At 27.5% G+C, this 16,201-nt stretch overlaps 3 protein-coding genes across 3 annotated transcripts; 1 reads left to right on the top strand and 2 right to left on the bottom strand.

Annotated features, from left to right (window-relative positions):
• Positions 1-238: 238 nt before the first annotated feature.
• On the bottom strand, positions 239-4,365 carry LOC135931983 (mediator of RNA polymerase II transcription subunit 7-B-like). Its single transcript, XM_065469302.1, has 2 exons — positions 3,885-4,365; positions 239-543 (listed from the first exon to the last, which is right to left on the bottom strand). Exons 1-2 carry the CDS (start codon positions 4,359-4,361, stop codon positions 295-297), a joined length of 726 nt encoding a protein of 241 aa, XP_065325374.1. The 5' UTR covers positions 4,362-4,365; the 3' UTR covers positions 239-294.
• An 809-nt stretch (positions 4,366-5,174) lies between these two features.
• On the top strand, positions 5,175-6,580 carry LOC135932001 (uncharacterized). The gene is made up of 2 exons (XM_065469329.1): positions 5,175-5,615; positions 6,041-6,580. The coding sequence occupies exons 1-2, from the start codon at positions 5,228-5,230 to the stop codon at positions 6,445-6,447; spliced, it is 795 nt and encodes a 264-aa protein (XP_065325401.1). The 5' UTR covers positions 5,175-5,227; the 3' UTR covers positions 6,448-6,580.
• Positions 6,581-11,414: 4,834 nt separating this feature from the next.
• On the bottom strand, positions 11,415-12,459 carry LOC135930928 (uncharacterized). Its single transcript, XM_065467731.1, has 3 exons — positions 11,965-12,459; positions 11,755-11,912; positions 11,415-11,436 (listed from the first exon to the last, which is right to left on the bottom strand). The coding sequence occupies exons 1-3, from the start codon at positions 12,457-12,459 to the stop codon at positions 11,415-11,417; spliced, it is 675 nt and encodes a 224-aa protein (XP_065323803.1).
• Between the last annotated feature and the right edge of the window lie 3,742 nt (positions 12,460-16,201).

A 16,201-nucleotide genomic window follows, 5' to 3' on the forward strand; every position in this document is an offset into this window, starting at 1 on the left:
AATACCGGTACATGCCTAATAATATTGCATTTCTCTCTCTCTCGTTGTTAAGCTCAAATTCGCTACAATTGTATTTTTAACGTAATAAAGCAGGAACCGCAAACCGATATTGAACATTATATACAAAACTCTAGACTGTCGTAAGAAGAAAGAAAGAAAGAAAGAAAGAAAGAAAAAGTGTTAAAAATTATTTTCAAGTCATCATTTTATTTTTTTATTTTTTAAAAAAATGCAATAATTTATCGGTACAAATTAATATATTAAAGAAATTTAGTTTTTTTTCCCTCCTTAAAATCACGTCAGATCTAAACTGGCCTTATATAATATGAGGTCTTTAGTATTATATAGTTCCATATTATCGACGCATTTGTCGTCGAGGGGTATTTCGGCAACGGCGCTGGAATTCCTCTCCGAAGCTTGACTCTCCTTTTTTCTCCGCGCCGCCTTTTCGTTCTTTTCCGTAGGCGGAAACGTGGCCGTGACGCTTTTAATGATATCGTCGTTGGGCAAAAGAAATTTCATGGCGTGAATCACATTTTTGGTCTTCGCGAAAAGAAAATTTATTTATATATATATATTTAGAAATTATTAGGGGTATCAAATATCGTGTAAATCACAATAGAATAGAATAGATAGCTTATTTGTATATTTCTTTACAAATGAATACATAATCTTATTATTATACAAAACATGTTGGAGTTGGTAATCAATGAGAATAAAATTTAAACGTGTTCAAGTTTATTTAGGGAAGGAATTAGGGCTGCGCCGATATTATAGTGCGCACAAATTGAACGTTTCAAAGGCTGCGTTGCAAGCGGAAATAAATGCATTTCAAATGGCCTCATGCGAATTTGGTAAAATTGCCGTTTGGCATTGGCAACCATTTTTAAAAAAAAACGGAAATAGGTTAGCGTTTTCATAACTTATTTTAATTCTTCGCTTTGTAATATTTTATAAAAATGTAATGTAAATAACTTACTTGTATAGTATCCTAAAAAGAATATTTCGAAATTAAAGAAATAAGAAGGCAGACGATAATATAATTTTCGAAGACAAATCCTTATTTTTTAGAACCCTTATTTAAAATTTTGAATCGACTGATATTAATAAAAAAAGGACAACCTCGATTTAAACAAGGGAAGCGTTACGTTTTTTATTTATTTAAGAAACACGGCAAAACGTAAACGCTCAATTTGTATGCACTATAAAAATGATATGGTTATAAATGTGCCAATTTCGAAATTGCCACATGAGTAAGGGCAGTAAATTTTTAATGTACAACAGCTTAGAATGTTAAATAGGCTTTAAAAATAATAATTTATCCAAGCAAAAAAAATATGTTAAGAAGAGACAGCATCGGGTAAATGAAGTAAGCATATAAAATAGCTGTCAATCTATTGCCAATTCTAAGATGTACACATTTCAAAAAAGAAAGGTCATTCTAATATCGGCACTGGTGTTGTTTAAAAAGCCCGATTAAGATTTTAGCCAAAATCAAATAGATGCTCCAAGCATTTCTGTCAGCTATGAGCAAAATCTTCAGGCCTACATAATGTTATTTTGTGTTATAATCTTAATCGGGCCGTTATGGACCTGAATCAGGCTTTTTAACACTAATCCGCGCAGCCCTAGAAGGAATTCTTAAATGAAACATGTTTTAAGAGCACCACGGAGAATGTTGCTTTATTTATTAAACGTTAACATCAAATCACGTGCATTATGAATCTGCAAAGACCGAGATTTTAACCCAACTATTTCTCCCGCCAATCAATAGTCGCCCCCAGACTACTTCCCTTTGGGTGGGCCTTCAGCCCGGGTTTCCTTAGTCCATATATAGTTAATAAAATATGTTTACAAGATAGGAGATTAATTTAAAAGTAAAAAATTGGTTAAGAGATTGTATCAAAAAAATAAGTCTGGAACAAATAGGAAATATATTTTTTATTAGTTTATATAAAATATAATAAATTCAAAATATAAATATACATTAATGCAGAAAACGTGGTAATGATTTATAATGTTAAATTTAATTTTCTTTTGAGAATTTGATAGTTCACTTTCCCGTTGAATATTTATAAGAGAGCTAAACCATTTAATCTATTTTGCGAGGTAGTATTTTAGCGAATGTTGAGAAAGTTCTTTCGTTAGTATATGTCGTAATAGGGAGGCATGTTTAATTTTGAAAGAATTTTGTAATGTTCGGAAAGTCCATTAGTGCATGTTTACAATTATATTGAGTGCATTTAGTGCATTATCAGGCTTAATGTCCATTCTTTTTAATGTCGCAAACCAATATTTAAATTTAGTAATTACTTCCAAGTCGATCACTACAATATATTACAAATAAAACGTATATAAATAGTGAATTTTATCTAGTATTTCATCCGAGATGCTCACTGATGGATTTGAGGTTAATAAAAATTTTAAATCAATTAAGCAACAGTTTATGGTTCAATAAGCGTTCTCCAATTTGTGTCAAAAATGAATCCATAAGTGGTAAAACAGTCGTAATTTAGTAATACACCTCAACTGATTGTGTGGAAATATTATTCCTATGTACTTGACTCTTCACAATTCTTGCATGTTTATTGCGATATTACTGCTTTTTTTAAACCATGTTAAAAATCTTTCCAAATTCATAATCAGCATTTTTTCTTATTTGTACAATAGCATCACATGCATTCTCTGCTAAGATTAATGCTTGAACCACATCTTGATTCCCATTTTCAAGGTTCTACATAAAATATTGTGTGACAGAAGAGTGTTAAACAAGATCTTGAATTGCTTTCAATATTCCATTAAGTTCTGCTACAACTGACATATCTGTTCATTTTAGTATTATAGACTTTCCGAACATTACAAAATTCTTTCAAATTTAAGCATGCCTCCCAATTATGACATGTACTAATGAAAGAACTTTCTCAAATTTATGAAGGCTAAAAACATATTTGCGAAATACAACCTAGCAAAATAGATTAAATGATTTAGCGCTCTTAAATATTCATCGAAAATAACTAATTCTGAAATAATTAATGAATTATCAAATTCTAAAAAAATTAGATCTAGCATGAAAAATTATTACCAAGTTATATATATATATATATGTGGAATTTACTATATTTTATATAAACATAAATAAAATATATTTCCCATTTGTTCAGGCCTTATTTTTTGATATAATCTCTAAATTAATTTCAAACATTTAAAAAAAAAATTTTTTTTATAAAAAATAAACTCCTATCTTGTAAATATATTTTATAACTATATATAGAATAAAACCTAAAAGTGCACCAAAGGCTTACCATAAGTGGTTTACCACTCAGAAATTTATTAATCCTCCTCACTCCCCCTTTAGAAAAATCATGGACATGCCTAAGCTATCATAATATATTGAATTCACTTGCCTTCCCTATTTAAAAATATTTTCCACCCACACATATCTGCCCTTGATTTAAATTTCTTAGCCAATTCAAGTCCACCCTTAGTATAAGTAAATAGGGTGATAGATAGACCTTTAACATGCATCTACAAATAATGACATTTATATATAAATGTGAAATAAAATAAAAAAAAACTATCTAAGAATATATATTAGTCATATCAAAACTTATAAATATCATTTTCATTTTTTGAATTTAATAAATAGTAAATAAGATTCAGAAATAAAGAGCACTTTATAACTTACAAATAATTTCAACAAAATATAACTGGACTTCTATAAAAAATATATTAATGTAACTGATATCATAAAAATATTTATGCTATTATTTTCATGTAAAATTATAAATAACTTAAAATTAATTAGCTAAAGTAAAAATTGTCAATACTATTTATTCATTTAATATGGAAAATAATTATAAACTTATGAATAAATTTTCTTATACTTTTTCTAAATTTTCTTTAAGATCATTGATAATGAGTTTTCTTTCAGACAACTGTTTTTCCATCAATCCATTCAAAAAATATTTAGCTTGAAGAGGACGATATTCATTTATTAAATGACTAATGTGTATATACAGAAGATTTATATCCTCCAGCTTCTCTATTCTTTCAACAGAATCAGGATTGTTAACTAATATATCAATCAAATCAAAATAATTGGTTATTATTGATTTTAAAATTTTTTCCAATTCAAATTTGCGATTATATTTTATAGGATATAAACGTTTAATTCCGTGATATTCTAGGGACATCATTGGAATTTCATTGACATCATAGATATTTCCAAAAGAAACGTACTTATCCGTAGGTGGTAAAGGAGGTTCAAGTTTGAGTGATTTATCATTACTACGAAGATTTTCAGTGGTGTATTTATTAATGTATATGTAAGGTGGTAAAGGGAAAGAACTTATTGCATCCATTCGATTGACAAAAAAATTGTAAGTACTAAATCCCGAAAAGCATATGTTCCTTTAATTTTTTTTAAAAAATTTGTCAAAATAGAATTTTATATATAAGGTGAAAAAAATGATATTTCAATTAATATAGCTTTGTAGGATAACTCTTGTCAATAATTTTTAATTAATACCTTTAGATTTGTCAATCTTTACAAGAATTTTATCTCAAATATAATAATCAAAACATTAAAAAAATGCATTAAGTGTAAAAAGATATTTAAGGAAAATGATATCTAATAAAATATTTATAATCATATGACTTAAACAAATTTTCCTTTGTTATTTATACAAATTTGATAGAATTAAAATAATTTGCCACAAAAGATAATTATGTATATTATTCGCAATGAACCATAATGTCTTCTATAAAATTATTTATAAAAATAATAAAACGATGGAAATGGATATACACAGTTTTCTTTGGTAAAACTCATAATGAAGAAATGAATAAAACGAATAAATTAAACCTTTTAATGTTCGTTTTCATGATTTTGACTTTATTTTTTTTTAAATAATGCACAGTATTAGTAAAAAATGTGACGAATTGAAAAAACAATATGATCAATGCTTTAATACATGGTTCTCTGAAAAATTCTTAAAAGGTCAAACCGAAGATACCTGTGCTTCAATTTTTAAAGAATATAAAGTAATTAGACATAATTATTATGAGGTATATATATATTTATATTTAGAAATGTTTAGATGAAGAAATAATAAAGAAGGGAATTGACCTTAAAGAACTCAATATACTAACAACTACTAATGAAGATGAATAAATAATAAAAAAACAAATATTTTTAATTAACCTCAAATTAATTATAATATACAAAATGGTATTAACAAAATTATTGCTCCTCAAACCTTTTGTCTTGTTTAGAAGAAGAGCATTTTATTCTACTACAGAATTGTTTAATAACAAAGCAAATAATGTATTATTGTATTCATTGAAACATCCTTACCTCAAAAAGATGTATAGAACAGTAGTGTTCTCACAACTAGGGATAATTACTATTTTATTATATTGTAAATATAAAGATCCGTTGAAAGACATTGATTTTGATACTCTTTACAATGATGATGTCAAAACAGAAGAAATCCTACCACAGCCAACATCAATCTTAAATAAATTCAATATTTTATCCAAAATAGGCAAAAAATTTCATTTTTCTGGTGATCATGTATATTGGAATAGATTTGACTACTTTTTGTTTTCATTTGGTAATATTAAATATTATATTAAATTCAATATATTTTAGGAATCTACAAATTTCAGGCTGGGTTGGATTTAAATTTTTAAATATGATGTCATTACATTTTGTCAAATATATTGATATATTTTTAAATTTTTGCTAGAAACAAACACTGATATTTTTTATCTATAGTATATTTTTTTTTACTATTATAAAAAACATTACTCAGATGAGGTTGAGTAGACAATTATAATTTTTATTTGGGCTTTTTAGTACAAATAAATATTTATTTTGTTACAGTTTGGGCCAGGCAGGATATTGAGCTGGGCTTGGAATATTAGGCCTGATGCATATTTATTAATATTTTAATTAATTATCTTCAATAATTTTTTCTAATCTAACAAAATTATAGGGATCATTATACAAATATTTTTATTTAAAAAAATAATAAAGCTGTCGTAACTACGAGTGCAGCTTTTCTTACAAGCAGAAAAATGGTCTTAAACATGTGGTCAGATCCAAATAAAAAACAATTTATCATAGAAACATTAGGATTATTCAAGCAAAATCAAATTACACATCATCCTTCCAAAAATTTTATATATCATAATAACTTGAGTCAAGTCAAATTCAAAAGCAATTACCTAGTTAACTCGAATCGATTTCAAATTGTGGAAGACCTCAAGGCCCATAATTATACCATGAAATTGGTGTTCAATGATACAGATCCATCATCATCAGAAAATGATTCAAGAAGACACTTTTGGAGCAGCAAAAAGCGCAATTACGTTTTATCCAAGAGGGGAAATGTTTACAATGCCAAATATTGGGATTACTTGTTTGGTGTCAGATGCATTTAGACACAAAATAAATGTATAAAACCTTATAAAGAATTATTGTGTATGACCTAAAATTTAAATATTTTTTTTTTAATATCTGTGAAGAATTTTATATTTGTATATATATATACTGAAGCTTAATGTTATTAAAGAAAAATCATGATGTAGACAATTAGATTACTTTTAATCTTTGTTCAATGATTTTTTTTTAAATATTTCACATGACCTTGTTATTTACCTAGTATCATACTTTTTAATATTCTTCACTATCGTATCCTTTGCCATTAATGCAGCTTGATTCGTATAAAGAAGAAACTAAGGTAATTTCAATTCGTTATAGTAGGTTTGACCATGTCAAAAAAATTAGGAAAAGGACAGTCAGTGGTTAAACCTCCATTTTGAGTCTATTTTTAATAACGGCTAACTCAATATTTTATCTTGAAAAATAATTAAGCAAGCCTGATGATTTTGCTCACAGCTGGAACTAGATTTGGATATCTATTGGCGAAATCTCAAGGCTTAGGCAAAATGTTTCTGGACCAAAAATATTGAGTTAGCAGCTGTCTAACTAGACAAGTCAGTGGCATTACTCTGATACCTGATCAAAGTGGATCATTTTTATAATTATGGAATATGTAAATACAAAATGTGACACAGGTCGATTAAGTGGTTCTGTGGTTAATCTTAGGATCTACAAATAGTTATAGGATAATTTAATAGTCCTTCCATGGTTAATCTTTGGACTTACAAAGACAATACTCATACAAGGTGATACAATAGTAAGAAAAATTCTCCCGAATAAAAAAGATCATATTTTTTTTACACCCTTTAGTAAATTATATATGATTTTTTTTTTAAAACTAATAGTGTATAGGTTAAATTAGTGGGGTACAAAAATCGTTATATTATATACAATATGGTAATATTTTTAAAGCTCGTTAACAGTAAAACATGTTCAATATTAAACTAATATCGATTATTTTGTTAATAATCTTTTTTTTGTTAAAGTAACTATTACAAAAACTATCAGTTTTTCAATAAATTTGCTTTGCTGCAGCCGATATAGCTGATAAAAAAATGATAATTTAGTGGAAGCGTGCTGTGACTATCCTCAAAATTTTAATTATGAAAGTAAGTTGCTCCTACCCCGTATCTTTTGACCCCGGTAGATTGCAATATATTATTTTAGCTAAGAAAATTATTATATCTTGTACTACAGTTATTATTGTCGAACGAGATATATTATTATCGGTGACCTCTACAGGCACCATTTATGCAGCCCGGTTTATAGTTTGTTTTTTAAAAAAAAATCTGTTTTGACTGGCCCGGGTTATATGATTTTAGCCCCGGTCATAATTTTTTTTTAAAAATTTATTACATTTGTTTTTAATTTTATAGTTAATAAAGGCGATTTAGAATATATCTGACTTGGCCTAAATATTTTTTTTTAAAGTGTACCCGTGGCTTAGGGCTGGGCCTGCACGTCACATGATTATTATATATATAAAAAATTTATAATATTTAATCGAAACCTAAAAATTTTTTTTTGAACTTGTTCAATATTTGGGCTTGACACTTCTTGGATGTTCGGTAAATATAAACACAAGTTGTTGTTATTTTCTAAAGATTTTACCATGGGAGATCATTATTATTCTGAATTTTTTTTATATTCCTTATTCTGGGTTCATTTTGCTTTTGTAACAAAAAAAAGAGAAAATTATAACTTTGGAGGCTAATATTATCTTAGTAATCAATAATTTTTTAAATATTACCATAATCCTGATCCATTTCAGTAAAACACAAAAAAAAAATATTCTTTTTAATCCAAGAGGTGGCCCTACATCTGGATTTCTTCTCTATAATCCCCTCTTCACCATCTAGCCTTCCGGCCTTGTTCCCTGATCCGATCTTGACGATCAATTGTAGCGACCTGATTGCCTCTAACTGGAGAAACTAATTCTGTACTTTTTGAGCACAGTATTTATCTTAGGGTTAGAGAGCAAAAAATTAATTTATTTTTACTTAAATTGATTTTGATATAAAAAAGTAAAAAAAATTTTAAAAACAAATTCTAATACAACTATTAATTTTTTACCTAAAATTGCGTTAATTTTCCCCTTAGTAGTGTTGATCAATTAAATTTATAAATGGAGCCAAAATTAGATTTAAATTATCTTAAAAATAAGCCCGTTCTGTTAACCCTTCCTTCTAAAAAAATAAGTATTTCTAATTAAGTAAAGTATCTCTGAACCGTGTTCAGGGCAATGACATATGATAATACCTAGAGTGAGGATACATTTATTAAAGGTGTACATCAATCAAAAACAGCTGGGGACGCCATTTTGGTTTATCCTTTCTTTTTAAAAATAACGTATATTCGAATAACATCAATCTGGATCATAAAATAAGGAAACGTATATATTTTTTATGATTTAATATTTCAAAAAAAAAATTAGAAAATATATGGTAGTTTTTAACATGAGAACAATTACTATACGGGTTACAAAAATAGCGGGCCCTGCTGATTTGCATTCAACGACGCTTTCAAAAATTTAGTAAAATAAACCCCGAGAAACCTCCATTTTTTTTAAATAAAATATATTTTAGGGGAAACCGGGGTAAAGCGATTGACGGGGTAAGAAAGTTAACGCGAATAACTTTTTAATGCTTGAGAACACGAAGTTTTTAAATTTGGTGTGAAGACGTATTTTTATATCTAATTTCTTACCTATGTTCATCTTTTAAAAAACTTACCTGGTTTTATATATTTTGTCAAAAAACTGTTTTTTACACAAAAATTATAAAAATCATTCTCTAGTATATTATGCTTGTAAATGTACATATCCTCAGGATTCAAAATTTGGCACACATGTTCCTCAATGTATTAGCTATAAAATAAAATTTATCTGACATCTATAGCTGTAATAGAAGTCACGCAGTAACAATATTTATAATATATGTCACCTTGGGGTAAAGCTGTTGTAGGGTAAAGCGGTTAAAATATGTAATTATTCACATTAAATTTTTCTTTCTTTCATTCATTATAATTTTTATTGTATCAATCAAATAATGAGAAATTATAAAAGAAAAACCATATTCAGAGATGTGAGTATATTAGAATGAAGCCATAAAATATAAAATAACAATAACACTTCATTGAATTTGTCTGCTAAAAAATATAAAATACCTTATACAACATTGAGAAGAAGATATAAAATGGTATTTAAAGTTCAGATCATAAATAAATATTTACAAATGAAGAAGAATCTAGATAGTGTGATTACATACTAGAAGCATAGGTCATTTATGGGATTAACGCCTAAACATAATTAAATTACATTGTTTGTATTTGAATTGAGTATTAATTAATAAATATATTATGTATTTCAATTGAGCATTACTAATAAAGTTACCAAATTAATATTGAAATTTGAAATTATTTATTCAGAGAAGAAAAAAGATATCAAAAATAGAATTGTTTATGAGTTATTTGCAATAAAAACTATAAAAATAGTCGCGAGGGCGATGAATGGTTAAAATGTACAATGTGCCTTGAATGGGCGCATTCTAAATGTGATAATTGTGATAAATACTTTACATGTCCTTATTGTATTGATTAGTTTGTAAATAAAAATCATAACTATATCTTAAATTTGTAATATTTGTTAAATAAAAAGATAAATATATGTCAAATATATATTTTAACCACTTTACCCCAGTGCTTATCCACTTTACCAGGTATCTAGGGTAAAATGGCGAAAATGAGTAGTTTGACATAACTAATCATAGCTCCTAAAATATTATAGGTAGAGGGCTACACTTTTTTATCTTGTAGATGAGGGATGGGCTATACATTGATTTATAATTTGTTGTGTTTGACTCTTGTTAAAATTTTTTAGGTAAATATGCAAAATGTCTATCGTTTTACCCCGGTCTCCCCTACTACAATTTTAGCAATTACCATAAAAATAATTTGTCATTAAAAGTATTATTCTTAATGTTTTTCAACATAATTTTATAAGGGAAATATCGTGATATTTTTCGAAAATCGAGATGTTAATATTAAAGTATTCAATTTTTTATCCCTTAACATAGACAGCGCATCACATAATAATGAATTTTCCTTTGTGATTTTATCTTTAGTCTTGCTTTTAATTTAATAATTTCTAATAAACAATAGATTCCTGTATAAATGAACATTATATAATTTATAGGTTATCTTTATATTTAAATTTTTAATACAGTTTTATATATTTTATTTTAAATATATATTTATTAAAATAAATAAAAGTTTAATATTTTAAAAAAAAATATAAGAAATCAATTGAACATTGAACCAAAATTTTAAGAAGAGTTCTGGTTTTGAGGGTTTGGTAAAATATCCAAGGATTCGGGTTTTCATTCAGAACCGTGAAAGTATACCTATATTTCATTATTAACTAAAATAAAAAAATCTATGGAGAATCTTTTAAATGATGAAAATAAAGATGTCCTGTATATACTTTTAAACAAAACATGAAGAGAAATTACAAAAAATAAACAATCGACATTTTCAACTGTCTCATTTTATACTTTCCCACAATGGGGAATTCGAAGTTATTTTTTTTAAAATTTCAATAATCCAATTCTAACTTTTCCGGAAGTATAGAATTCGTAGAAAACCTTATAAAAGATAGAAAGAAACAAAGAACTTGAGAATCTATTTTATACCTGTTAAAATTTTAAAATAGAAAAATTTGAACTAAATTATTGGCTAATTAAATACAATATTTTTTTCTAATATAAATAATTATATTAAGAATTTGGAAAATAAAAATTACAGAAAATATATAATGTTGAAATCATATAATATATAATGGTATAATAAATTATCTTGGTTAATTATTAAATAAACATTTAGAAAATAGATGGCGTTAATACTATGCTCTCTTATTTTATTTTTTAAATATTAATCAACATTGTATAAAAGTAATTTAAATATATATTTATCATAAATCATCATAGTCGTATCTATTTTATATTCACAAATATAGAAAAATTATGATTAAAATTAAAAAGATATACATATAATATAATATATACTGTTTAATATGTGGAGACACCCAATTCAATAACTAAATTAATTTCTATATAACCAAATTCAATAACTAATTTTAATTTCTATATTATAATAAAAGACTACAACTTTTTAGTCATTTTTTTATTTCAAAATAATCATATCGAATTTATTAATTAATTTTCGAATGTTTCATTCTAATTTTTTTTATATATAATATCTATAAATAATATTTTATTAATTTATTACATAGTTTGATTTCCTCAATAAACCTCTTTGTAGGTTTACGGTTTCTTGAAGAACAACGTAATGTGGTATTTGTATTTGCTTCATTCACTGGCACAACCGTTTCTGTAACTTCCGAAGAACTTTCATGGTTTGGAATAACTAAACGATTTTTTAGCTGATCTGCATGCCTTCGCAATGTATTCTCGGAAGTTTCAACATTATAAAAAATAAAGTCCTATTCTTTCTTTAATTACTCTCTCTCTCTCTCTCCAACCATTGGTATTTTCATTATTTAACCACACAGGTTGTGAGATTTCGAATTCTCTTTCTTTTGAATGTAAATTATGAAGATGGCTTTGTCTATAATTGGCCTTTACTATTTCGTGTTCAGCATTTGGTCGGAGCCTACCAAGCATAATTTTGGCAGGAGATCTCCCTGTGGAGCTACGCTCTCCCAGTCGGTAGGTTGTTAAAACCTGTGTCATAACTTCTTCGAGATCGCTAATTGAATCTCTCGTTGCATAATACCGACCTTTCAAAGTTCGTACTGTACTTTCAACTAATCCATTAGTTTTTAGAAGATAGGGTGCCGAACTTATATGACGTATGTTATTTAAATCACAATACCTACGGAATTCCCCAGATAAAAATTGTGGTCTATTGTTTGACACAATGTACTTAGATATTCCAAACCTAGCAAACCATTTTTTTAATCGTTTTATCATAGCATCAGCAGAGGCATTCTGCATTAGATCAACTTCTAACTATTTGGAGTAGGAATCGTCACCAATTAGCCAATATCGCGAATCTACTGGTCCAGCAAAATTAATATGAATTCGCTCCCAAACGCGTTTTCTCTCCAAATAATCACTCTAATGGTTTATGATTAGTTCGAAGTAAAAATATTTTCTACCATAAATCCATGAATGAAATTTTTAAATGCCAAATAAAAGTGCTCGAGCTTCTTTATCAATCGGAGAGCGCACTGTTTCTCTGATTCTAATAGAGTACGTGATGTGAACGAAATAGGTTTTGTCCTTCTATCTACTATTTGATGTAACAGCACAGCCCCTAATCCTGAATCAGATGCGTCGCATTCCAAAATTATAGGCAACTGCGCGTTATAAGGAATTAATGTTTCCTCGGAAGACATTCATCTTTCGTCCACCGCCAAGGTACTTTTACGCTCGTTAATCTTGCGATAGCGCCGCTTTACAATCTAGATTTACGAATAAAACGTTCATGTTAACTCACGGGTCTTAGAAAAGATCTAAGTTGTTGTATATTTTTAGGTTTTGGTAGCATTTAGGATAGCTTTCAATCTATTCTAGATTTGGATTTATACCAAATTTATCAATAATTACACCTAAGAATTAAACCGATTTTTGTTATAAAAATTTTTTACTATCCAAAATTTCGCCATAGAGACCTGCCGTCTCTGCAAATCAGTCTAACACGATTCTCAAATTATTTAAGTGCTCATCATCGTAATGACCAGAAATAATTATGTCGTCTGAGTAGACACCTGTCACTTGACAATTTTTTTAACAACTAATCCATACATCTCTGGATAGGTGCACTTGCCAATCCAAAAGTCAATCGTCGGTAGCGGAAATACAAAAAAAAATGATTCCACGAAAAAAATGATCAAAAAATGTTTTTTTTTAAATTGAAAAAAAAAACAATTGTTTTAAATGAAAAAACCATTGTTTTAAATAGGAAACTTTTATAAATAAAAATCGTAAATTAACATGTCTTTTTATATTAAATTATTTTTAACGTATAATTTAAGGTATCACGTGAATTCGGCGCGGAAAATTCGGCGCAGAAAACTTGGCGCGGCGTCAATTCGGCGCATCGTCAATTCAGCGCGGCGACAACTCGGCGCAACGTCAATTCAGCGCGGCGACATCTCGGCGCAACGTCAATTCGGCGCAACATCAATTCAGCGCAACGTCAATTCGGCGCGGCGTCAATTCGGCGCGTATCTAATACAGTTGCAATTTATTATAAATTTATTAGTATAAAAAAAGGATGATTAAATAGAAATGATTTTGAATGTTGGTCATATTAATTATTTCTTCGTATTTTTTTTTACAAAAATCTCAATTTTATTTACTAAACGTGTAATATCAATAAAAAAAATTAACAACCAATATTTATACCGATTTCCTTGCTGGACCAATTTACCACATTATAAGGTAGAGGAGACTGGGGTTAGGTACCGGGGCTTGGCAAACCACTTAATCTCATCTTAAAATTAAATACACCAGAAGGTTAAAATTTTATCATAATATAGTTTTTATTAGTTTACGTCTATAGACAAAAAATCTTTTGAAATAATTATTAAAAATTTTATTTAAGAAATAAAATATTGATGAAGTTTTTATAATTTGGGAAAGTTTTATGAGTATTTATTATATCCAGAAATTTAGAGTTAGCAGGGCTTGCTAAACCATACACGTCAATTATGGCAGTTAATAATGAAAAAAATACAAAATGTTTATTTAATTAACCAAAATTAAGTTTCAATTTTTATATATAACTTGCCTTAATTTACCCGCTATTGGGGTGTTGGACAAAATTGTTCTTTTACAAAAAGTAAAATTCAAAAAAAAAATGATAATATTCTTAAAATTTTTTATAAGGAACCTTTATAGAGTATAGTTTTAGGTATCTAATCATATATATTTTTATATTATCTAAAAAACCAGGAACTATAGCCAATTTTATAAAAATCGGTCCGACTAACCCCAGTCTCCCCTACCTTATAATGTGGTAAATTGGTCCAGCAAGGAAATCGGTATAAATATTGGTTGTTAATCTATTTTATTGATATTATAGTGCGCACAAATTGAGCGTTTCAAACGCTGCGTTGCAAAGGCAACATTTTAAATAAGTTCTTTAAAAAAAGGATTTGTCTTTTGAAAATTATATTGTCGTCTGCGTTCTTATTTCTTTAATTTCTAAATATTCCTTTTTAGGATTATAAGTAAAGATATTTATATTAAATTTTATATAATATTACACAGCGAATAATACTAAAAAGTAATGAAAAAGCAAACCTATTTGCGTTTTTTAAAATGGTTGCTAACGCCAAACTGTAATTTTACCAATTTGCACGAGGTCATTCGAAATGCATTATTTGCGTTTGAAACGCTCAATTTGTGCGCAGTATTACACATTTAGTAAATAAAATTTAAATTTTTGTAAAAAAAAATACGAAGAAATAATTAATATGACCAACATTCAAAATCATTTCTATTTAATCATCCTTTTTTTTATGCTAATAAATTTATATTAAATTGCAACTGTATTAGATACGCGCCGAATTGACGTTGCGCTGAATTGACATTGCGCCGAGTTGTCGCCGCGCTGAATTGACGCCGCGCCGAATTGACGTTGCGCCGAGATGTCGCCGCGCTGAATTGACGATGCGCCGAAGTGACGCCGCGCCGAGTTTTCTGCGCCGAATTGATGTGGAACCATAATTTAAAATAAAAATGAAAGTTTACTGGAACCCTAAATTTTAAAAAAGGGTTTTGGCTCAGCAAAATATTGAGGTTTCGGATTTTCGTGCCTGGTTTGAAATACACTTTTATTATTTTCTTTTCTTAATTATTAATCATCTGTTGATAACTAATTGACAATTTGACAATCCATTATTGAAATTATTTAAAAAATATAAATTCTATCTAATCAAGTTATATTCAAATATATCATAAATATATAAATAAAATAAAATTATAATTTTAATAATATTTTTTGGTAGTCCGAGGCAATTTTATATCCTATTCTAATTTTCCCAGTTATCGATATATTGTCATTGTGTTCGATTTGCGTGATTATAGTACATTTCTAATAATGATATGTTATTCTGTACATATATATTTAACTTATTTAAACTGTTAAAAAATATAGCATTTTATGTTCAAAACAATTGTTATGTTTCATTTTACTTTAAAAGGTCATTCTAATCTAAATTGAAGTTTTTTTTTTATATTACCTTTCAAAAACATTTTATTCTTAATTACAATTATTTTGTATGTAAGAAACGTGTTTTTTTCTGTATTAGATTACATTTTTGATCATTGCGATTTGATTTATCTTTATTTTACCAAAAATGCTTGTTGTGGTCAAGAATATTCTCGTGAATTTTAAAGTGCTTCTTCATCAAAAACATTATTGTCTAACAAATTCTCATCCAAACATTCTGTGTCCCAGAATACAACAAAAACATTTAATTCCTCTTAATTTTTTCAAACGCTATTTTCATAAAAATATTCCATCTAATTAGCATGCTAAAAATGACTCAGGTGTGAGCTAGTTATAAACAGACTTCTAAAACGTTATTATGGAAAGACATTCTTTAAATTTTTTTAAAATTATATACCAGGTGAACGACGCATTTTGAAATCTTTATATATCGTTGCAAATAAAAATGAATTTCCACAATAATGATATTAGGTTTGACTCTGAATCTGATATAAT

The sequence above is a fragment of the Gordionus sp. m RMFG-2023 genome, chromosome 1 (genome assembly GCF_954871325.1).
Source record: "Gordionus sp. m RMFG-2023 chromosome 1, tfGorSpeb1-WG-v2, whole genome shotgun sequence".
Taxonomy (NCBI): Eukaryota; Metazoa; Nematomorpha; class Gordioida; order Chordodea; family Parachordodidae; genus Gordionus; species Gordionus sp. m RMFG-2023.